The 23,188-nt window shown below is 41.3% G+C and overlaps 1 protein-coding gene across 2 annotated transcripts; it reads right to left on the bottom strand.

Moving 5' to 3' along the window:
• Window positions 1-782: 782 nt before the first annotated feature.
• Window positions 783-23,030, bottom strand: uhmk1 (U2AF homology motif (UHM) kinase 1). Of its 2 annotated transcripts, XM_049587044.1 has the most exons (10): window positions 20,534-23,030; window positions 19,994-20,447; window positions 17,746-17,875; window positions 16,586-16,772; window positions 16,301-16,498; window positions 15,949-16,043; window positions 15,726-15,802; window positions 15,541-15,639; window positions 14,455-14,543; window positions 783-12,735 (listed from the first exon to the last, which is right to left on the bottom strand). In XM_049587044.1, the coding sequence occupies exons 2-10, from the start codon at window positions 20,295-20,297 to the stop codon at window positions 12,589-12,591; spliced, it is 1,326 nt and encodes a 441-aa protein (XP_049443001.1). In that variant the 5' UTR covers window positions 20,298-20,447; window positions 20,534-23,030; the 3' UTR covers window positions 783-12,588. The 2 variants fall into 2 exon arrangements, with proteins under 2 accessions (XP_049443001.1, XP_049443000.1); XM_049587043.1 differs by having other exon boundaries at window positions 19,994-23,030.
• Between the last annotated feature and the right edge of the window lie 158 nt (window positions 23,031-23,188).

Raw genomic sequence — 23,188 nt, 5'->3', positions numbered from 1 at the left:
ACACTGAATGTAACACAAGTATTTAAAGCTGCACTAATTAATATGTTTATGGATTAAAGAAAACAATGTGTAAAGTTATCACCTGAATCTGAAGTTCACAGCTCGACATAGTTTTTTAGTCTATTTTGGACAGTTGTTTTCTGGCTGGCAAATCAATGAATTAATGCAGCTTTAAATCAGAATTAATTTAAAAAAAAAAAAGTTGTTATTCGCACAAAATCACAGCTCTTTTCTACCAGCAGTAAACACTTCCTGTCAATATGTATGACACTAACTGCAAGGATTGTGATTGTTCTTTTTCGCCTTCAGTTGAAGGTGTGGTTTTTGTGATGAAGGCCTCGTCTACACGTGTACAGATATTTCTACAGATGGAAATTTTCCCCGTTTAATTCTGTTCACACAACCTTCGTTTTACAAAATACCTGCGCCCACACTAGAACACCGAAACGACTCCAAACGCTTACAGACGTTAGCTGTCTTCCACAGTCTCAAAGGTGGTAGAGTGTGCAAGCTATCTTTTTCAAAATGCTGACTGGAGATCTCATCATTGTTGATTCTCTTTTGATATAAAGAGCTCACTTAAAGATTCGGGGAATGCTCTGGACATGCAAAAGTTGCTTGCGTAGTTACTTTTGCACCTGCCCTGTTTGGTTCAATCAAACTCAAGTTCGTTTGCCCCCTGAGTGCAGTTCGTTTGGGCAGGTGTGAACACAGCAACTGCACCAAAACAGAGACCACCTCTTCAAGAAAGTCTCAGTCTGGTTACAAACAAACTCTGGTTGGGTTAAACATGAGCATGTTACAGTCCTGGAGGATTATTAATGTGCACCTCCTCCTGTACTGCCTTAATATGCACATTCAGCACATCCAATGCATCAAAACATTGTTTTCTAGTTGGAGCCGCGCCTCGTTTTCAAACTGTATGGTTTGACTAAAATGAACAATGACAGCAATATAGTCCACGATGAGCAGCGCTAAAATCAACCTGCGTAGTTGTCCCTCCATTGTGACATTAGAAAGTGTCACATTTATCTTGCAAGTGTACTCTTCTTCAACGTTTGCTTTACTTCCTGGATTTTTCCCACATGGAAATTCTGACCAATAAAGAGCAGCTTTCTCACACAAGGCATTTGATCTGGTTCGGTCTGCTTGTAAAAACGAATCACCTCTAGGCAATTATCCAGCTTTGTAACTAAATTAGTCCCTGATTCAGACCAAAGCAAGACAACTCTAGGTCTGAAAGCACCTTGAGCAACTCCATCTAAAACTCCATCTGCTTGTGGACGAAACGGACACTATCCATTTATAAAAACATCTGTACACGTGTTGACAGGACGTAAACTTTGAGCTGACTGAGGGAAAGTTTTGTGTCCGGCTCTGCTGAGCAGAACGAAGCATTTTGATCTTTTCTGAACACCACTGTACTTCATCTTCTATCGTCTGTGCTGTAAAGATGAGCCTTATGTAATGTGTGCTTTGTTAATAGGAATGGACACTAAAGACATCACAGTATAAATGGCTGGCTGCACACTTGCATATGCACTTACTCACTCCTACTCAGACTGTACTTATGATTTAAAATTGAGATTGCAAGCAAACAGCACACTACTACACACTCTGGCTGCACCAAATATCATTTTCTGATCGTCATCGCGATGTCAACTTGTGTGTAAACGCCTCATGAAACACTGCCGTATTGTACTCAGGGACTTGTTTAGTTAGTTGAAAGAGAGTATCAGTAGAAAACTGCACTTCAAAATGTAACTATCGTTCATTTTTTACAAATTGGTGCCTTTTGTGTCAGTTTAATGTTCAGTTTATTTAACGGAAGAAAGCTGGAATTAATTTCCTTTCTTTTTGTTTAAATTCAAAAAGCTATTTGTTTTGAACTGAGTACACTTTAGTATCTACTGGAAATAGTATCGCAATATTCAACAATGTTATTGCATATTTTCCTCATACCGTGCAGCCCTACCCCCCCCACACACACACGCACCCACACACACCCCTACACAAATGGAAGAAAATAGTCTGGTGCACAATGTTTCAGACGAATCACACACACAGCAGACAGCTCTTACAACTGAGAAACACTGCCTCCCAAAACTGTAGTAACTTTTTACCGCTACTTCATTCTCTAACTGCACACACACACACACACACACACACACACACACAAACACTGTCCAAGTTATCTCAACACACACATTAATGCACAAATGTGCTGAGAGCTTATCAAAGTCAGGCCTAGAGGTCAGATGCTATGAAATTAAAGCACAGCCCTGAATCTCTGTCAGTGCACAAAGAAGGAGCCGCGCTGAGCAGCGAAGACAAAAAGACGACAGAGAAATGACAGAAAATGGAAGATAAATGGACTTAAAGCTGCACTTTAGCTCACTGTCAGACCCAAACGGCAGCGAGAAGTCAGTGTTTGAAATGTTAAGACTTAAACACTCATATTTCATGTCATGCAGTGCCAACAATAAAAAGAAGAAGCCTAATGAAGCCAGTATCAAATTCAAACTGATGGGAAGACAGGTAGAACTCGTGATACAAAATAACACAGCTATAAAAGCTGGGAGAGGAAGACGCCTGTTGGAGTCGGAGCCACACAGACAGACATGAGGACAAGAATCAAGGACTGGAGCCAAGCATGAAGCCAGCAAAGCAGGAGACTTACACATGAAAGCCTTAGAGGACAGAGGCCTCTGTCCATCTGTCTGTCCCGTGTTGGACTTGAAGCCAGTGCATGTAAAAGCAAGGCAGCTTCAACCCATCTTCAGCTCCACAATATGAAGTAACAACTGGTTCAGAATCACCCAACGAGTGTGACAGAGCTCTGATTCTGTTCTCCAGCCTTTCCCCTCTGTGTGTGCCAACAACACTGTGCACTTATCATCAGTACTGCAGCCTACGGGCTCACCTTATGCTCAACGTTAGATACAAAGACGAAGATGGACGGAGCCTTCTGTCCTGTTTTCTTTTCATCCGTATTTTGTGCATGTTTTCTGAGAGCTTATGGATACGGACGAAACAGAGAAGCGTGGCTCAAGTGAGATACGATCATAGGAAACGAAATTTAGATAACGGCAGAACAGAACAAATCTGTAATATATAATAACGCATAGTGAAATTAGTGAAAAGAATTCTCTGTTCACATGTTGGGGCGTATATGATGGCTGCACAGACCACCGCCGTCTACAACACTGCCTCTGTTTAAAGGTAGTGTATTACGACCTCCTCCACTGTTGCTGCGTTTGTTGCAGCTAAAACTTCTGACTGCGCCCTTTAGTGCCATCTACTGGTTCTATCTATGCCAACATCAGGCATGGAAGCATGAGGGCAGATAATACATGCCACTTCAGACAACATGCCAAATATGGCAGGACATATTCACACGCATCATGAACAAACAGGATCTGGTGGCTTTTTGCAGGTGTGTAAACTCAAGCTGTTGTTGTAGAGTACCGTTTTTCAATTGCTCTCACTAAGGAGTGAACATATGTGGCCACATGCAGCCGCCATCGCTCCACCTTTTTTGTGCGACCGCTCCAAGTGCTTTAAGTTGAAAATCTCTGAACTTTCCCTTTAGCAGGGCTTCTTTCTACTGTCACAACAAAGACAGAAAAGCTCGGGAGCAGATCAGCTGGCAGACACGACATGTTGCTGCTTTGTAAAGTTTTTGTTGATAGTGTGGTACATCCTTTGTTAATGTAGCGTTATGTTAGCTACCAGGCTACTGTTTCAATGTGTAAATTAAATGTTGTTATAAAAACAAAACCCTCGCAAAGCACGTCATTAAAAAAAGTGCTGCCAGCCCTTTTTTCATGAAGCGCTGGGATGAAGCGCTCACCTTCAACACAGGCCCTCGTGGCTCATCTCTTTTGTGTGTTTAAAGTTTGCTCCCAATGGACTGGGAAGATAAGTTATTGTTATTACATCTTGAATAAATAAATTATTTAAATTTGACCATATGGCCTTAGTGTGTTACGGTACAAAAACATATGGCAGTTATATCACATTTGATAACATGTAGCCAATCTTTATACAGAGAATTTGAACACACCAATGATTTGTTGAACGTAACGAATCAAGACTCAATAGTCTCACAATGGCAAAGCAGTCAGTGCTGAAAAGAAAAATATTCCAGTCGGGGCCTCCTCACTGTAGTCAACTATCAATCAGCTGGAGTGTGAGACCAATAAGGTTCAACATCAACAACAGAGTTTGAGCAGGCTTATTTGAAGCTATGCTTTTTTTTAGCATGACATACTAGCTTAAACTAACATTTCTGGATGCAGTTGCTGATATTCTGTGAGCAGGTAAGTAAGTTTGCATTAGTGCTGCAGCAATTAGACGATTATTTGATTGATCAATCAACAAAAAAGTTATCGTCGACAATCTAAACAATTGATTGCTCGTTTATGTACTCCATCGAAAAAATGCAGACAAGATTGAGACAACTGCGCGTACTATGTAAACAGGAAGTATAATTTTTACACGTTAACTGTGGGCTAAAACCTGAGCCACAGTTTTGCCTGTATTTGTTGATATTTTGGTAAATTTTCACCATTAAAAGTGTGACCAAGTGGGACGACCTCTAGCTCACCGAGTACAGTGTGCGTCCTTCGCGGTGACCCACGTCCCCTTTTTCCTGCACGCCATTCCCCTTTTCTCCCACCTTTCCTGTCAATCTACGACTGTCCTATCAAAAAGGCAAAACATGCTATACAGACAACTACCACTGGATTACTTTGATACGAAAGAAAATTTAAAAACGATAATAATCGATGATACAAAAAAATAATTGTCAGTTGCAGCCTCGGTTGCATGTGATCACCAATAGGTAGCAATAGAAGCATGTGTCTGATAATCTCATGATGCTGCTTGACTTAAATGTTTAAATAATGGTCAAGCTGGATTGTGTTCACATTCACCTCAATGGTCAACAGTGACAGTGAGCATTAACCACGTGCACACAGCATCATCATGACTGAGACAAGACTCATTAGTCCATTAATATCACATTTGCAGGGTGATCAGCATGTTGCATGTTCTCGCATCTTTTTTTTCACCTGCATAGCAAACACCTAATTTGGAAACACAAAAACACTACGCCCTCTACACTGAGAGCTACTAATTATATAGTGATAAAATAAAAAAGACTAACTAACTCCACAAGCGTAAAATCAATAAAAACGATTATCACTGTGTAAACGAACACAAAAAACAGCTGACTTTGCATATCCTCGAGCTCAGCTGGTAAGATTCAGGATTCAACTAATGTGAGCTCTTACCCAAACAGAATCAGCATGCAGCAGACAACTTGATATTACACCATTCTGATCAACAGTAGCCACAATAAACACTGAGTCTAATATTCAAACACTGCTAAAAAATATTTCTGTTCCTCTGCAGATACTCATAGCTCTGTGGCAGCTGCTATTAATGCTTGAAGAGCCAAAGTCAAATGCGTATTCGCTAGAGTTAAAAAATCTGAACTTCAGTGGTCGATTCATGCCGCGATAGCCAATCAGCACTGAAATCCACTTATTTGTGCATATGAAGCGAGTCATCACAAAATATTCTAATGTCGAACCTCACGCGAGTAAAGCAACGTGAAAATTAACATTGTGCTTGGTGAACACAACATAAGCCTTTGTTAGCGAGTAGTTAGACAAGGCAAGACTGAGCTGTGGAAGTTGTGATCAGTTTTCGACACACTCGCTAACACAGTATCTCAAAACCATGCAACGACCACAACCTACAAACACTAATTTGTCATGCATCATCGAACACGAACAAAGGGAGTTCTCGCAACAATCTCCAAATTCTCCTTAAAGCGTTTTACAAGCCACAGAACTTAAGGCCTGTACTCTCTATTTGATAAGGTATATTAAGCCTATAGAGAGTTTATTCTTGCAGGGACCAAGTCAGTAAGCATGTGGCAGCATTGCTACAGAAAACTAAAGACACTACCAAACCCGTACGACCACACTGTTCTCACCCTCTAATACGATCCACAGGAGTGTTTCCTGAATTAGTGCCCATACCTGTGGCAGGACATCAACATGTCCTCATTTCTAACAACAGAGTAGGTTGTTTGCCAATGACTCAAGGTTAGGCTTAAAATAATTCTGTTTGTTACGTTACAAATGTTACGTATATAAGTTAATTTAAAGTATGTGGCGTCAGTTAATTTATGTGTGAAAGTTAAAATAACTCAACATTGACTTTTGGTTTCATACGGGACACAAACAGCAATCTCCTGGGTCAAAGTCCTGTGTTTGTTTGAGCCATTCATCCAACCCAAACTCGTCCCTACGCATACCTTGTCCCTCTTTATACTACATCACTTGACCTCCTCCTTTGCTCCTGTCATAAACACTGCAACCACTGTCACACCAGTCACACTGGTCACCACCTACACTAAACATAAATATGAAAAACTAACAATGAGCTGCTTCTATAAATTGTTTCTGGGGAGGACAGTCTCACTGAATCAGACATAGAGAAGACGGTTATATATTGAAAGATGATCAAGAACTAAATTAAACTTCAAAGGAATATTGTGACATTATCAAAGATTAATTTTCTGCAGCAGGTCTTTGACAAACTACGGGACAAATAAAAAAAATTGGAAGAAAATGTGTTGTTTAGTTTCTGAGGACGACTGGTTATAAGCAACTGACAACACTGATCATCCCGCTTCCATACCACAGATTGCTAATTCAAAAGTGCTGTGCAGTCAAGTGGTTGGAGTCCAATTCAAGTTTCACATCGAGATTTTTAGGCCAGCGGCGCACTCGAGTGGAAACTTTGGAATTCACATTTCAGGCACATACAAATAAAGTTGATAGAAAAATATGTTTTGTTTTTTTTTTGTGTAGTACTTGAGATCAGACCTGCAACTTTGGCCCTGAATCTGTTTTTATATTTTTAATTGCAGAATTTAAACAGATTTTCTCAGAGGGGAAGGAACGACACATTATTTAATAAAAATACGTCTCAGACAGACAAAGATTTATATCTTCATACGCGTCAAAAATGTTCTATTTTATATGAACATCACGTTTTTCTAACATGCTTACATCACCCAAAGTACCCACCCTGACGAAGCAGGGCTCTATTTGTGCTCTACAACATGAACCAGCTGCAGCTCTTTACAGACTGTGAAGAAATAACTCATTCTTCCACTTACAAATTAAAAGTTTAACAACTAAGCAATAAAACACACCCTTGCTAAATTCAGTACACTACAGATTTTGCTGCTGCAGCGTTGCTTAGTGGTGTATGGCCACTAACTTATGGCTAGGGATGCACAATATTGGATATGCCGATATGTAACAATTCATTTGACCGATATCGATATATCCACTTTTTCCCCACCTAATTTTAGTGATCATCAAGTCTCTTCTGTTGTGGATTTAACATCATATTATGCATGCATTGTCTTATCGTGACGGCCCACCAGCAGATAGAGACATGAAACACAATGCTTTTCAATGTATGTAATATTCATTCATTGTGCAAAATAAGAAAGTTGGCTGAATCAGATAGTTCATTTTAAAGCCAATATCAGCCGATACCAATGACTTCCCGATATTATCGTGCATCCCTACTTATGGTGGCTGTTGTTAGCTAATATAAGCAAACTTAAAAGTAAACATGGGTCTATAAAGCACATTACTGAGCTTCTTCACTTGTACAACTGATATAATTACTTAGCATTTTAGCTTAATGGTAAACTCTACATGCAAAGCAGTATTTAAAGGGACAGTTCACCCCAAAGTCAAAAATACATATTTTTTCTCTTAGCTGTAGTGCTATATATCAGTCCGGATTGTTTTGGTGTGAGTTGCCAACTGTTGGAGATATCGGCAGTAGAGATGTCTGCCTTCTCTCCAATATAATGGAACTAGATGGGACTCGGCTTGTGGTGCTCAAAGCACAAAAAAAAAAAAAAATACATTTGAAAAACTCCTCATGAAATCATGACCATTACTCAGGACAATCTGAGTAGTTTTATATGTTTCAACTACTCTCCTGCTAGCTCACGTAGTACCACTGAGCTTGCTAACGTTACAGCTCAGCTGAGGAGGACATCATTAATGTTTACATCTCATGCTGTCACAAGCACAAGCCTCTAGTCCATGAGAAGATGCATGCTCTGCAACTCACACCAGAACAACCTAGTCTGATAAACAGCACTACAGGTAAGAATAAAAATATGTATTTTTGATTTTGGGGTTAACTGTCCCTTTAATGCTAAATTGTAGGTTAGCATTTCTAGTATTTAGTTGTTCAAAATTTAGCTAACCCATTAGGTTAGCATTAGCTGTAGCTAATAGTAGCATGATCCAGGGATGGGAATTAGTATTTTGTCCACCTGTCACTGGAGCTGATAGATTCCAAAATCTTCCAGTGACTCAATAATTTACCAGTGTTTTTTTTTTTTGGCTGTTGTTGAGTGAAGCAAATCTAGCAGTCACAGCATTTGGCTTGTGGCTGGTGCTTAATTCCAACACTGGGATTAGCATCATACTATCATTGTCAGTTCTAGTCGCAGTTGCTGCTGTTGGGTAAAACATACACAGTCTGGCTTTAACAAAAATACAGTGAAGAATGAGCCAGCTTTACGAAGAAGCTAAAATAGTTTCCTGCTCCATTTTGTAACTTGGAAGGGAAGTATTCTCTAAGGCATCTGCAACTGTTTGGCTACTTGAGGAAAATCGACACGAGCAGGTGTCATACAACCTGTTGTTATAGCAGCATTTTGGTTAGGTAGCTAGCTTGAATGTCAGAGGGCACTTGTGTAGAAATCATTGTTTCAGTGTGACTGAGTGGGTGTGACGGATACTACATATCCAGTCCAACTGAACAAAATAATCCATGCATCTACAATGTAAAAGTACATTCCACTTAGGGCTGCACAATATATCTTTCTTTTTTTTGCGTGATTGCAGTGTCGACCTGTGCGATAAACGCATCATGAAAGACCGCGATATTGCAGTCAGGGATTTTATTTTAGTTAGCTGAAAGAGAGTATCAGTAGAAAACTGCACTTTAAAATGTAACTATCATTCTTTTTTATTGGTGCCTTTTGTGTTTAGTTCAATGTTCAATTTGTTCAATAAAAGAATGCTGGAATTTCCGTTCATTTTATAATTGAACAAGCAAAGTTGTGTTTTAGCTAGTTAGCTAATGGCAAGTAATATCATTATTGCAATATTTAACAACGTTATTGCATATTGCATATTTTCCTCATATCATGCAGCCCTAATTCCACTGCAAAATTACAGAGCTTGACAACTCTTTGTCACTGCTAACCACCATATCATGCCTCTTCCTGGACTCTATCGGTAAAGCTGTCTCACTGCCCTGATAGAATCAATATAACACAACAAAATTATATTATTTCATTTCAAGACTGCACAATTTACGACATTTCTGTCACATTACTGATTCATAAAACTTTCCTCTCCAGTCATGCAACTAGCAACATCTCTTGACATTGACAAAGGTATGACACAATTCTATATCCTGCATTTTGGGTTCACCAAAAACAGACACCTTTGTGAAACATATTTCTACAAGGTTTGCAGTCTATGTATCAATCCACTGGTTCATGCACAAACTAACTGAAAGATTAAAAGTCTCACTTGAAGACTGTAACAATCTATTTAGTGCAGTCGCCACTGAACATTCTCTCTACACGTCTCATATGCATAGTGCGACACAATCTTTAAAGCCACCATGTGCAGGATTCAAAAATGTCCAACTTTGGCGAAAGCGACACATAAACTGCACCAACGTCCACTAGATTGTCCCAATTTTCTTCAAATAACAACCTAAGCCATTAGCAAGATTTTAAAGACACTGCAAACATTACACACAGTGGCTTTTAACCACTTTTCTTACATGTACACTGGCTACTGTATATCTGCACTTCCTCCTGTCTCAGTGAGACTCTAAACAGCTATAGGCTGCTCAGCACTTTGGCTCTGGACTGTTATTCCCATTACACCATGACTACAAGGTCACTAAAAAGTAAAGCGTACTTGGTTTAAGTTAGTCAGAAGACACTTTCTACCACTACTGGAGCTTCTACTAGATTTGTTCATACACTCATTTTCCAACTGGAAAATTTTCAGATTTTATTCATACATCAGTCATTTTCAGCATGCACTCAAAAATATTCACTTGTTCATGTGCTGTTCAGTGTTGTAGTCAAAACACAAAACTCACTGTATGTCCTCATAAAGGTATGGAAGCATATTTCCGCCAATGTGATGAAAAGAAGATCCTGTTAGTCGTTATGATATACTCCCTCAAAATAGAGACTTAGTATCTCAAAATATTGGGTCTACCATCATGAATGGAAGGTCCAAAATTTTAAGAAAGTTAATCATTATTACTAAGATACAAATTCTTTGAGATGCTAAGTCATTATATCGAGATGCTAAGTCGTTATACCCAGATATTTAGTCATCATTTCGAAATACCAAGTCATTGATTCAAGATACTTCTTCTGAGATGCAACGTCATTATTTTGAGATTCTAAGTCTTTATTTTGAGTCACAGAGTTTTCATTTCAAGATACTAAGTGATCATTTGAGAAACTAGGTCATTATTTTGAGAAAATAAGTCAAAACTTCGAGACATCATGTCATTATGTCGAGATACTAAGTCATTATTTCAAGATACTAAGTCGTGATTTTAAGAAACTAAGTCATTCATTTGAATTACTTATAAGTTTTTTTAATACTAAGGAATTATTCTGGATTATTTTGAGATTATTTTGAGATACTTAGTCATTTTTCCGAGATACTAAGTCATTATTTTGAGATGCCAAGTCATTGTCAACATATTTAGTCATTATTCCGAAACATCATTTCAAGATACTAAGTCATAATTTTGAGATATTAAGTCATTAATTTGTATTACTAAGTCATTTTTTATTCTAGGTCATTATTTCGAGACACTTAGTCATTATTCTGAGATAATGAGTCATTATTTCAAGATACTAAGTCGTGATTTTAAGACACTAAGTCATTAATTTGAGATACTTAGTCATTTTTTCCGAGATACTAAGTCATTATTTTGAGATGCTAAGTCATTATTTCAAGATATTAAGTCGCGATTTTAAGATACCAAGTCATTAATTTGAGATACTTAGTCATTTTTTTTTCTCGAGATACTAAGTCATTAATTTGAGATACTTCGTCATTTTTTTCCCCAAAATACTAAGTCATTATTTCGAGATACTACGTCAAAATTTCAAGAAAGCAAGTCATTCTGTTGACATACTTAGTCATTATTTCAAGATAAAAAGTATTTTTTTTGAGATACTAAGTCATTGTTGAGATGCCAAGTCATAACTTCAAGATTCTAAGTTGTTTTTTGACATACTAAGTCATTATTTCAAGATACTAAGTCATTATTTTGACAAACTAAGTCATCATTTTGAGATACTAAGTATTATTTTGAAGTACTAAGTCATTATTTCGAGATACTGTTATTTGGAGATACTAAATCAGATACTATTATTTCAAGAAAGTTTCTCACAGTGACTCACAGGATCTTTTCTTTCCACTCTTTTGCTTCAATGGGCTTCCATATAAATGGGAGCAAAGTCAACGGATGATATAAATATTCTCTGAGTATGTAGACTTTTGAAAATAAAAAGCTACAAAGCATAAGGCTACAGGGCAGGGCACTAGGGGCCCTTGGCTTGCTCAGATAATGGCAGAGACTGAGTGAAAACTACCAGCTGGTGGAGGGGGGTCACTCCAAACCACTTCTCCCTGAAAACAGCCTGAGGAGCCAGCAGAGGACACCTGTATAATCCCCTTGTACCACGCTGATTCCTCTCATTAAATGTTCAATTTAAGAAATAATAACCTAAGATTTATTATTATTTCAGGTTTGACAGACATAAAACTCCCACTCATACTACTGAGAGATGAGTGTTACCCTGCTACATGTTTCTTCTCACATCCCTGACTCAACTGATGAGATTAAGTGTTTCACTTTGTCTACAGATATGAAACTCTTTAGATGTAATGTGAAACACAGATTCTCAGACTTTTGTTCTAGCAACCCACATCGGAGAAGATTTTACTTGTCCTAATTACTCATTCTTTCAGTGTGGTAATTTCTAGAAATGAATGATGGTGAAATGGAAGCTAGAACAGAAACTGCTGTACCCAGACAACAGACCTCTGGCCTGGAGTCATTAAATGAGATAGGTGCAGGTCACCTTCAAGCTCTAGAGGGGTATGCACTGATAAAGACTAGCACACAGACTGGAGGCAGCAGCAGAAATAAAGTGTTGCTGTTTATTCCTCACAGCTGAGTTCAATTTACACTCTGCGTGAAACAGATTGACCGTAGAAAACCACACATGCAGAACTTTGAACTACACTTATTAATAACTGAATCATCTGAACTCAAACTGCAGGGCAGCCACTCATGACCTGTGGTGGTTATTTTCAAAGGCAGAAAATGAGCTCTCCCCAGTGGTGGCTTATGCAGTTGTGTTTTTCCATGCAAACAGTGCAGAGGTGTAAATTGAACTTCAGGACTTCACTGCACAGTCTGGTACAAGTAACCTCTTTTATAGGCGCTGAGAGGGTAGAAGGTGGCCACGACAAACTTCCCGTCGAAGGTGCGGCCCGTCAGCAGCCTCTGAGCCTCTTTGGAGTCGCTGGAGTTGGCATACTCTACAAACACCTGATGGCCACACACAGGACATGTTGAGAAATTAGTAGGTGAATGAATGAGTGTATGTAATCCCCAATGTTGACTGGATGTAGCTGCAATGCTCTCTGGTCGTGCCATGGCTTCGTTGCGGATCAGAGTCCACTAGAATACATACATGTTACATTTTTGTTTAACAAGCAAAGGGCCTGTACACATGCCACATTTTTTACCCCTTCAAATCCACTGTTGTAGATGTAGATGCACCGATGAGACACTCAAAAGCGAGAGTCACACCGTAGTGGCACGCAAGTGTTCCCAAGCACTTGTTTTTCAAGCAGCAACTTTTGGATCTCAGCAATGTGTCCTGCATGTCTGGCAGATATCTTGAGGAGAAGTCGAACATTCAGGGCTACCCAGAGCTTTACATCTGTCCCATGGACTGTATTTTAATACGCACTGGAAGAAGATCAGCTCAGAATTCGGGATTTCAGTTAAGTAGGATATGATGTGGTGCTTATGGAAAATCCCCAGCCACCTCCTACCTGCCTCCCTCTTCCTGGATGAGCAGAGCCCAAAGTCTAAATGTAGCAGCAGCTCACAGGTGGCAATCCTTTTCTCTGGAGAACAGAGGACCCGCCTCATCCAGTTGTTTAAATCTAGTATATGAACCTTACAAGATCATTATTCATCTGTTGTGTTGCTTAAGTTAAGTTTAAGTTATTTCCTTATTCCTATGTTTATAGTTATTGTGTATAAAGTTAATTTACCTTTGTTGGGTCATTAATTATTCCAAAGCAGGAATCATGATGTTTAACATTCTTTATTCTTTTCTTCGGTTCAAACCAGCTCAAACTGCCTTAAAATAAAAGACTGAAATGGAACCTCCTGTGTGCTTATCTGTCCTAACTGACACACCGCTGACTTAATAAAAGTCCTTGAATCACTAAATATTCTTCAGTCTGCCTGTGAGCCCTTGAATGTAGGCACAAGGGTTGCACACAGTGCCCGACATTGCATTTTCCAGGCAGTAAAAGATGCAGCAGGTGTCCTGGCCTTTATTCTCTCCAAGAAACCAGATGAATCTGCGAGTCTAAATTATTTCCAGCGGCCTGAGACATGCTGCCCCAATCACAACCGTTTATCTAGTATGGGATGTTTTTGAGACGAAGACCGTAAAAAGGAGCACCGTTGAGACATTTTCGAAAACAACCATGATGGCTGCAGCTTTGATTTGCTGAAAATATGCTGAGACGACATCACTAACAATGAAACGTGCCATTAAATACTGATTTCAAGTCAACTGTCAATAATTACAAGCTTATATAGGCAGTCGCAGTAACAATGCAGCTGCACCCAGTGAACATTGGGGGGTAGGTAAGTAAAGAAGAGACCACTGTATCACTTTAGTCAGGGTACCTGTGTTAATGAAGTCAATTAACAGAATAATACTGCTAAATTCTGCTAAAATCATCTTTATAATGTACTTCAACTGAAAAAAAGAGTATATTGGCACCTTTCCCTCATATTTTACACAAATTTTTAAATCATTATTTCATTGTACAAAATGTGTCTTCATAAAGTTTAGTGTGCTACAACCTAATGAAGTCTGTACATCTGAAACACAGTGGAGGTTCTGTACGATTAATACATCTGTATGACAAATATTTCTAACTCCGAGAGTTCCCTGTGACTCCTGTAGTTTAACTGAAACATTTTGAAGATTGCTGGTTCATAGATCAACAGTCTAACCTGTCCTTTCCCTGGGTTCTCCTTGGGGATGAGCAGAGAAACCACAGAGCCATACTTCTGGCACTCCTCTTTCATGTCCTCCAGGATGTCTGGAAGACACAATGGCAGACCTTTTGACTTACTTGTACCTCTATATACGATAAATAAACAGGAAATCAACTCAGTAATTAACCACTGCCTAGTTCACACAGCATGACTTTCAAAGTCATCAGACCGCTGTTCTGTTCACGCTACACATATTGCTCTCTTATATGGAGTCTTGAAGTCGTTTTGGTTTTCACCATACATCACTGAGGGGCAACACGGCTCACACGCTATGAGATCTTTCACAAGAGAAATCCAAGATAAGTTTGTCTGGTCTCCAAACTACCTTTTTCACGAAAACCATATGCGAGAAGTGACACGAGAAATGACGTGATACCACGTGCAAGTATGCTTTTCTAGCTATTCCAACCCCCAGTTCTCTGTACAGTTGAAACCAAAGTCACATCGCCTGAGTACCGTATCTTATTTGTGACTTGTGTGTGTAATCAATATTTCAATATACTTAAATTCACATTATCGATTGCAACGAATATATGAGCATGAGGCTCAAAGTTAAAGGTGCAATGTGATAACAAAGTAGTCCCAAATTTATGGATACTTTATGCAACAGTACGTACTTAGTAAGGGTAACTGTAGTAGGTACTGAAAGCAGCCATGGCCTGCTTCCTCTAGGTGCAAAAACAGCTTTGGTCTGTGTTGCAAATAAAGCACATATGGTAAAGTTCCTATTATTCCAGGCGACCCGTACCCTAGGTTCTCCCTCAAGCCGTGTCATGTGCTCTTACTGGCTGTAGCTCCCTGACAGGTCCAGATATTTAGCCTGTGAGATATCTGCGATGCATTGCCAAGGCTCTCGACTCGCGTCTTTGAAAAGTTCACTCAGCGCTCAAGTGCTGATTTGCAAGCACTGAGGCGACGGTGATTTGCCTTTAACCTGAGACATTAGTTGGGGAATGAGTGGAAAATCAGGGCTAAAGTTCAGTGTGAACTAGGCACAAGTCATTCATAAATTAAAGACAGAAAACATATGCATTGTTGTACCTTCGTACTCTTCTTCATTGTGCAGATGGCTGTCATCTATCAGGTTGAGCAAACGCAGGACTGGAGTGGGCAGCAGAACCAGGTCCTCAATGTGAGGAGCTGACACACACACAAGCACACTGATTAAATATGGTTCACTTCGAGATGTGTTAATCCTGGTGGAAGTCTCAAATATTGACACATACCAAAGGGAATACTGAAGAATGGGCTCAGCAGGGCAGTTTCAGCAGTGCATCTTTGCTTTGGGTCGTTGAGAAGCATGCTGCAGACACAACGCGACAAAAGTCCAATGGAACAAAAGTACTGACAACAGTCTGCTTACACAGATAGCAGGCCAACACAGTATAGTGAATAACAGTAATCATATCCAAGCAGTCTGAAACGCCAGCTGAGTGTGTGAGAGCGAACCTTTTGATAAGGTCTCTAAGGTGATAGACAGGGATGGCGGGGCACACCACACTGTTGCTGGCAAAAAGATGGTCAACAATGGCAGCACTGTTGTCCTAAAGGAGAAGGAAACAAATCAAAGAAGATCGATTTATCTTTTCCATGTGAGGTTCTGCTCTATGAGACGTTTCCTTACTGATAACAGATGATTCAAAACTTCTACAAACTTCCTTTATTTAAATAATTAAGTCCTGCAGTGTCAGTTTCTTATTTTATAAAGAGATATTTCCTCTTACTTTATGTTTTTTTCTTTCTCTGCATTCATACATTTTGAGACCTTCTTGTCCCTTTAAATCTTTATCGTCATCATTACCTTCCACTCCTGTGAGCGGACGGTGTCTTTGAGTTTGATTCCTGAGAACATCTCCAACAGGATGATACCAAGGCTCCACAGGTCTATGGCGGCCGTGCAGCCCGAGTCCCCCTCCACCTCCACCCCAGCCTGAGCGAGGCTGTTCTGAAGCTCGGCCTCTGGAGCGCGATACCCGTCTGTCTGGATGTACTTGACATCCTGGAGGAGGTGAGGCAGGGAGAGAGTTAGAAATACAGTTATCGCAGATACTCTATTAATGACCTTCAAATTGCGAGGCATACCCACCTGGTTTCCCTCTTTGAAGCTGAGGCCGAAGTCGATGAGCTTGAAGCACTCGTCATCGGCACTCCAGAGAATGTTGCGTGGCTTGAGGTCAGCGTGGACGTAGCCTTCCCTGTGAAGGAAGGCAAGAGCCTCCAGGATGTCTCTGGCACAGTGCTGGACAAGCCACATGGAGTGGCCCTGCTGGGGTCTGCCGAAATAAAATCCTAACATTAAGTTAAAACGGAAGCTAAAGCACTCTTAAATATATGAAGATTTGAACCATTTTTATTCAAGTAGGTGTTTTTTTTCATTTGTGATGGGCACATGAACCATGTATCACGCCATTATACAACTGTCTGAATTAAAGAAGACATTTTCTGTCCTGGGAGCAGCAGCACTATATTTCGGACATGCTTTTAAAAGTATAACCTCAGCTACAGTCAAAATTCGTTGGTCATATTTCAAGCGACACTAAAAGCAACAAGGAGAAATATGCATAAAGCTATGGGTTCCAAATCTGACAGCCTTGGTGTTTTATTTGTTGGCATTAACAATCATTAAGGCAACAGAACGCCATTTACATTGATCAACGTTCGAGTGAACATAACATATACTCTGCATGCAGCTTTAACTTCGCTATAGCTGCGTGGAATATGAAAAAACAAATTTTTAATTGTATAAACAAACAAAATTAGCCAAAGCAGGTAATTTTCAAGGTTCTCCTGTTAAGCTGAGATAGCTTCCACAGTGGTGGCATGGTGGTGCAGTGGTTAGCATTGTCATTCCTGGTTCAAACCCAGGGTGGGGGAGCCCTTCTGTGCAGAGTTTGCATCTTCTCCCCGTGTCAGCGTGGATTTACTCCAGGTACTATGGCTGACTTCCACAATCCAAAGTCATGCAGGTTAATTGGTGACTCTAAATTGTCCGTAGGTGTGAATCTGAGTGTGAATGGTTGTCTGTCTCTATGTGTCAGCCCTGTGATAGTCTGGCGACCTGTCCAGGGTGAACCCTGCCTCTCGCCCAATGTCAGCTGGGATAGGCTCCACCTTTTGTCAATTCAGACAAGGGTGCAACACATTACGCACTCAAATTTATTCATAGTGGAGACGCTCTGATAAACTGTAAACCTGCCACAGTCAGCGTTTGTACTGCATGAGAAGCAGAAACATCACCTTACTTACCGACCACCCTGGGTACCACTGATGCCTCTCACCAACAGATCAGACACACTGACATCCAAGAGCTCCAGCAGAAGGCAACGGGTGGCAACACCCATACAGCTGTGGTTGGTGAACACCCCGTACAGTGTCACTGAGGGGAGAACAAACAAACACAAATTTGAAAGCCTGTTTTACTGGAATCAAATCCTGTTTCATAGGTTAGATCATATTGCAGAATTAAAAAGCAGGACATATATTTGTAAAGGGTCTTACAGAATGTTCTACCAGGTGCATACCACAAATGACTGGCATAAATAAATACTGAATGGATATACATGATGGGCTGGATGAAAATGTTCAGCAGCGATACTCAACTTAAGGTCTGAGAGACACATTTAGGATTAGCGATAGATGGCCCGCCAACAATTTTCTTCACAAATTCATACCAGCATTTTTTTTGTAATGTGAATGTGGATAATGTATCAGTGCACAGAAAAAGCATCAACATGGAGCTTGTTGAAAAAAAGGTAAAAAGTGGCAGTGGACCTCGAGGTTCAGGGGATACTTGGAGCCCCGAGTGTCCTCAAGTCCTAGAAACACCCCTGCATACACCTGACCTGTGTGGGGCTGCTGACTCCATTTGCGTGAGGGCAGCAAGCATCGAAACGTTCATAATAGGCAATTCATTCATTCATTCATTCATCTTCTAACCGCTTCATCCTCTTGAGGGTCGCGGGGGGGCTGGAGCCTATCCCAGCTGACATCGGGCGAGAGGCAGGGTACACCCTGGACAGGTCACCAGACTATCACAGAGCTGACACATAGAGACAAACAACCATTCACACTCACATTCACACCTACGGACAATTTAGAGTTATCAATTAACCTGCATGTCTTTGGACTGTGGGAGGAAGCCGGAGTGCCCGGAGAGAACCCACGCTGACACGGGGAGAACATGCAAACGCTGCACAAAAAGGCTCTCACGCCCGGGATCGAACCGGCAACCCTCTTGCTGTGAGGCAAGAGTGCTAACCACCACACCACCGTGCCGCCCTAACAGGCAATTCATTTATTATAAATATTGTGCTAAATTGAGCATATCGTTAGTTAAGGCAGGACACAATGTCAAGCTCAGCTCACAGCCCAGCTAGATCAGCTGATCTCAAACAGCCCAATCAACTGATGGAGCAGCTGATACATCACATGATTCCTTTCTATGCAACCGACTGGCAAATCTCATTCAGGATGCCTAAACTGCTCTGGCCTGCCTATTGTTGCTGCTTCCTCTGCAAGCCGCTTTGCAACCTGCCTCCACCCCAGCTCCTCCTTTTCATGTTGTGTCTGACTTATCAGTGTCATTTCTGTTTGTCATTGATGCTGCTCTGTTCTGTTCCCAGGGGTCTTTGCTGCTGCTCTCTGCTGTTTGCTCTCTCTGCCTCAGACTTTCCTCATTTAAGTTTAAGTTTAGTTTAAGTTTATTTCCTTTATTAATCCCCCTGAGGAGAAATTCAATGTTTTCACTCTTGCTTGTCAATTACACACAGGTCTGAAAGACACACATGCACAAACAGGACCTATACATGCACAAAGTGGAGAGATGTCAGAGTGAGGGGGCTGCCCTTGGTGAGGAGCCCCGAGCGGGCGGGGGGTTCAGTGCCTTGCTCAAGGGCACCTCGGCAGTGCCCAGGAGGTGAACTGGCCCCTCTCCAGCCACCAGTCCACGCTCCATATTTTGGTCCGGACAGGGACTCGAACAGGCAACCCTCCAGTTCCCAAACCAGGTCCCTATGGACTGAGCTACTGCCGCCTCGTGCATGTGGAAGGGCAGAGAGGAGTGCTATTTCTGCCTTATGCTTTCCATGCAGGCGTGTGGAAGAGGCTTTCTTGTAGGCCCGAGGAAAGGCAGACAGGCCCCAGAACAGAGCCATACTGCAAAATATAATACAGCGCCAAATATAATATTGCAAATGGAAATAAAGTTTTCTTTGACAAAAGTGTTCCTGACTGAACTGTTATTAATGTTTATTAACTGGCCCCTGGTCTCATATTGCAAAAGTGGCCCCTGGCTAAAGCTGTGTATCCCTAAAGTACAGTTTGTACATGCAAATATTTATGTTGACAGTTACAGATGATATGTGCATGTTAGAAAATGGTGCATTAAGAACTGTATGACTAATATCTATAACATGAGCAATGGTCGACAGTATTGCAGACAGTAAGTGACTGATGTAACTGTGATGGCCGTACAATAGTGAAATAATGTTGTTACCTATGTTTTTATGTCCCTGGATGCCTTCCAGCACGGTCCTCTCCTTGTGATACCCGTAATCTCCTCCCTGAGTGTCGGCCTGAAACTCCTTGACAGCCGCGGTGGTGGCTCTGCCCGAGCTGACCCTGTACACCGAGGCCGAGACTCCCTGGCCGAGCCGAGACTGGACGGTCCAGATCTCGCCGAAGATCTCGAACAGCACCGGCTTCATGCTCTGGTCGACGGTACCCTGTGACGGCTTGGTGCTGTCGGGACGCGGTGCCTGTACCTTAGCGATGGGCTCGGAGGAGCCGCAGTGAGCCATTGACGGCAGACAGGAGGAGAGGAGCCAGCTAGTTGACAGGTGGGAGCAGCTGCAGGAGCATTGCGAGCAAACCGGGGCACTGTCAAAACTACCGGGACGTGTCAGCGACAGCGAGCAGACAGTCCGGCCACACCTGCAACCTTGTTAAAACTAAACACAGAGCAAAACCTGCGCATATTAGACTGCTGTTTACTGAGGCTGTCAAAATGAATTCACGCTGACAGAAAGTTAGCTACCTTAGCTGCTCCTAAATGGCTAAACTAGCCACTGAGTTTCAGCACAAAAACAAACCACTTCAGCGACAGGCGGGAAAATACTTCCCCCATAATACGGCATTCGTGTCGAATATAATAACTTAAAACATGTATCGGTCCTAACTGCAGTAAAGTTTTGCCTAAGTTGGTTGTAACTCAGGTTGTTGATATCAATCTTACTTCCGTTTCTACTTTCCTCCCTGCAGGTTTGTGGTGCAGCTTCTCCCGCAGTCTGCCCCCTGCCGGTGAGGAGTGTCACTACATGTACTCCTTCCACTAAATGCTGTCTCCATTGGGTTAGTTGAAGGAAAACTGGAGCAGATATGGAAGGTGAGGTCCAAGGTGGTTCCAGTGGTAACAGGAGCGTTAGGGGCTGTGACCCTCAAGCTGGGAGAGTGGCTCCAGCAAATTCCAGGTACAACATTTGAAATCTCCGTCCAGCAGAGTGCAGTCCTAGGAACAGCTAAGATACTTGCCTCAGCCAAATCAAGAGCCTTGACTTCAAATCATTCAAAACTCTACTGCCCGGATCATTACCCACACCAAATCACCGGATCACATCACCCCCATTCTTTTCCAATTACACTGGTTCCCTGTTCAGTACCAGGTTGATGAAACAAATCCCCTCTGCTCACCTTCAGGGCCCTCCACAACCTAGCCTCCACTTATCTTTCTGATCTTCTTTTGACCATTTCCTCCTCACGCCTCAGCACATTAGTTGCCAAGGTTTTCACCTGACTGCTCCCAGGCACTGGAACTCGCTACCCCCACACATTCGACACTCTGACAGCACTTACTTTTACTTACTTACTGCCCTTTATGCTGGCTGGCATGTAGGGCAGCAACAAAGGATCTCCACCCCTGTCTGTTCTGGGCCAGCGTCTTTACGGAACCCCAAATGTGATGCCGGGCCTTCAGCTCTCCTTCCACCGTCCTGCGCCAGGTGTTCTTGGGTCGGCCTCTTTTACGTTTACCATCTGGTGTCCAGTGAAGGGGAGTACGGGTGATGTTGTCCTGCTCTCTGCGTATGACATGTCCAATCCTTTTCCATCGCCTTCTCATAAGGATGGTAGCCATATTTTCCTGCTTACACAGGCTGAGAAGATGCTGGTTGGATATGGTTTGGGGCCAGAATAGTCTGACAGCACAACATCCTTCAAATCCCATTTCAACACCCACCTAATCAAACTGGCTTCAGCACTTTGAAACTGACTCTTCCCTCTGTGCCCCCTTTAAACAGTATCATTGAGCTTATCCCAGCAACAATGTGTCTGCCCAGTTCGTGTATATATTCTATATCATGCTCTGTGAGGTTACCTTGGGTGGCACCTTTTAAATAAAATGTATTATGTTATTACTGCACAGCACCCTTAAACTCCTAGGCCTCTGGTAGAGGAGATATATATACATGTCCTTGTTTAGCTGTATGTCTATTTCTATGTTTGTACATTGAGAGCAACAAAATACTGGAGCTGAATTCCTTGTATGTGCACCTATGATGTACACATGTACTTGGCAGTTAAGGCTAATTCTGATATCTCTGTCTGATACAGATTTTTTTCCAACTGTTGTAGTTACAAAATTATCTGCCAGAAGTCACCACCATATAATTTTTTATGATCATAGCTGCGCATTACAGTAATATATTACATTTTAGCAGTAACAAAGTAATGAAAAGTGTTACAAACACAATTTTGGGTAACAGTATCACATTTACAATGTCACCGAATGCGTTACCAACTGAAATAAGCTGTTCAATTGTTTTCATTTTTCATTGATCCACACTGCTTCACTTCCGCCAGTGTGCCACCAAAAAAATGGTCGTTGTGTGTTGTCATGTAACTACCTTATTTATACAGTCTGTGGTCTGGTCTGCTGGTGATTGGCACAGCTGGGTCATGCCATACTGTGCATTATCATGTTCATTGTGTTTCCATTAATATAATGACATATCTCGCTTTGTTTTTGTGTCCCAAGGCTGCCTGAAAGCAGCGAGGATACGGAGTGGCCTCCTGCTCACTATTACCTCATCCCAGTGATCGGCACATCTGGGTGATGTTAATAAATGTTGGATGTGTACAACAGAGCATCGGCAGCATACATCTTGTTCTTGTGCATAACTCTCTCCCTGGTGAGCTGGGGCCGTCAGATGTGTCTTCCATCTCTGCTGTATTAATTTGCGTTTGTCATAATGACTGAGTCGCACCCCATTCTGTTTGCTGTGCTAACCTCAACATTTGTTTATTGTGCTTCATACCACAGGTCCACAAATATCTATCCATATCTCATAATTATTAGACGTTGATCCTCTGCCTGCCTGACCCTCCCTGTGATCAATGATATTAATTTATTTTGAGCAGTCTGGGCTATTTAATTGTTCCATATCATCAAGCTATTATTAATATAAGCAGGGGATTGCAATACAAAGCGGTGACCAGTGTATGTGAATGCATGAATGGGTCAGACCTGCTCAGCAATGAACTGTAATAAACTGGAGCTTCTGTGAAACAACATGATCATTTATTTAAAATGCCTATTCATTCTTCTGAGGTTATTTTTGGTAAAAGTAACACAAAAGTAGTGTAATTAGTACCTTATTACAATATTAATATTGATATCTCCAGCTTGAGTTGAAGC

The sequence above is a fragment of the Epinephelus fuscoguttatus genome, linkage group LG10 (assembly GCF_011397635.1).
Source record: "Epinephelus fuscoguttatus linkage group LG10, E.fuscoguttatus.final_Chr_v1".
Taxonomy (NCBI): domain Eukaryota; kingdom Metazoa; phylum Chordata; class Actinopteri; order Perciformes; family Serranidae; genus Epinephelus; species Epinephelus fuscoguttatus.
The sequence above is the reverse complement of the archived record's forward strand: the minus strand, read 5'-3'. Positions and strand labels throughout refer to the sequence as shown.

Coding starts and splice junctions, on each gene's coding strand:
- uhmk1 (XM_049587043.1), bottom strand. CDS start 20,297: ATGGCTCACTGCGGCTCCTCCGAGCCCATCGCTAAGGTACAGGCACCG. Junction 16,499..16,585: donor GCTTCAAAGAGGGAAACCAG/GTGGGTATGCCT, acceptor CACCTCCTCCAG/GATGTCAAGTACATCCAGAC. Junction 16,044..16,300: donor TCCGCTCACAGGAGTGGAAG/GTAATGATGACG, acceptor CTTCTCCTTTAG/GACAACAGTGCTGCCATTGT.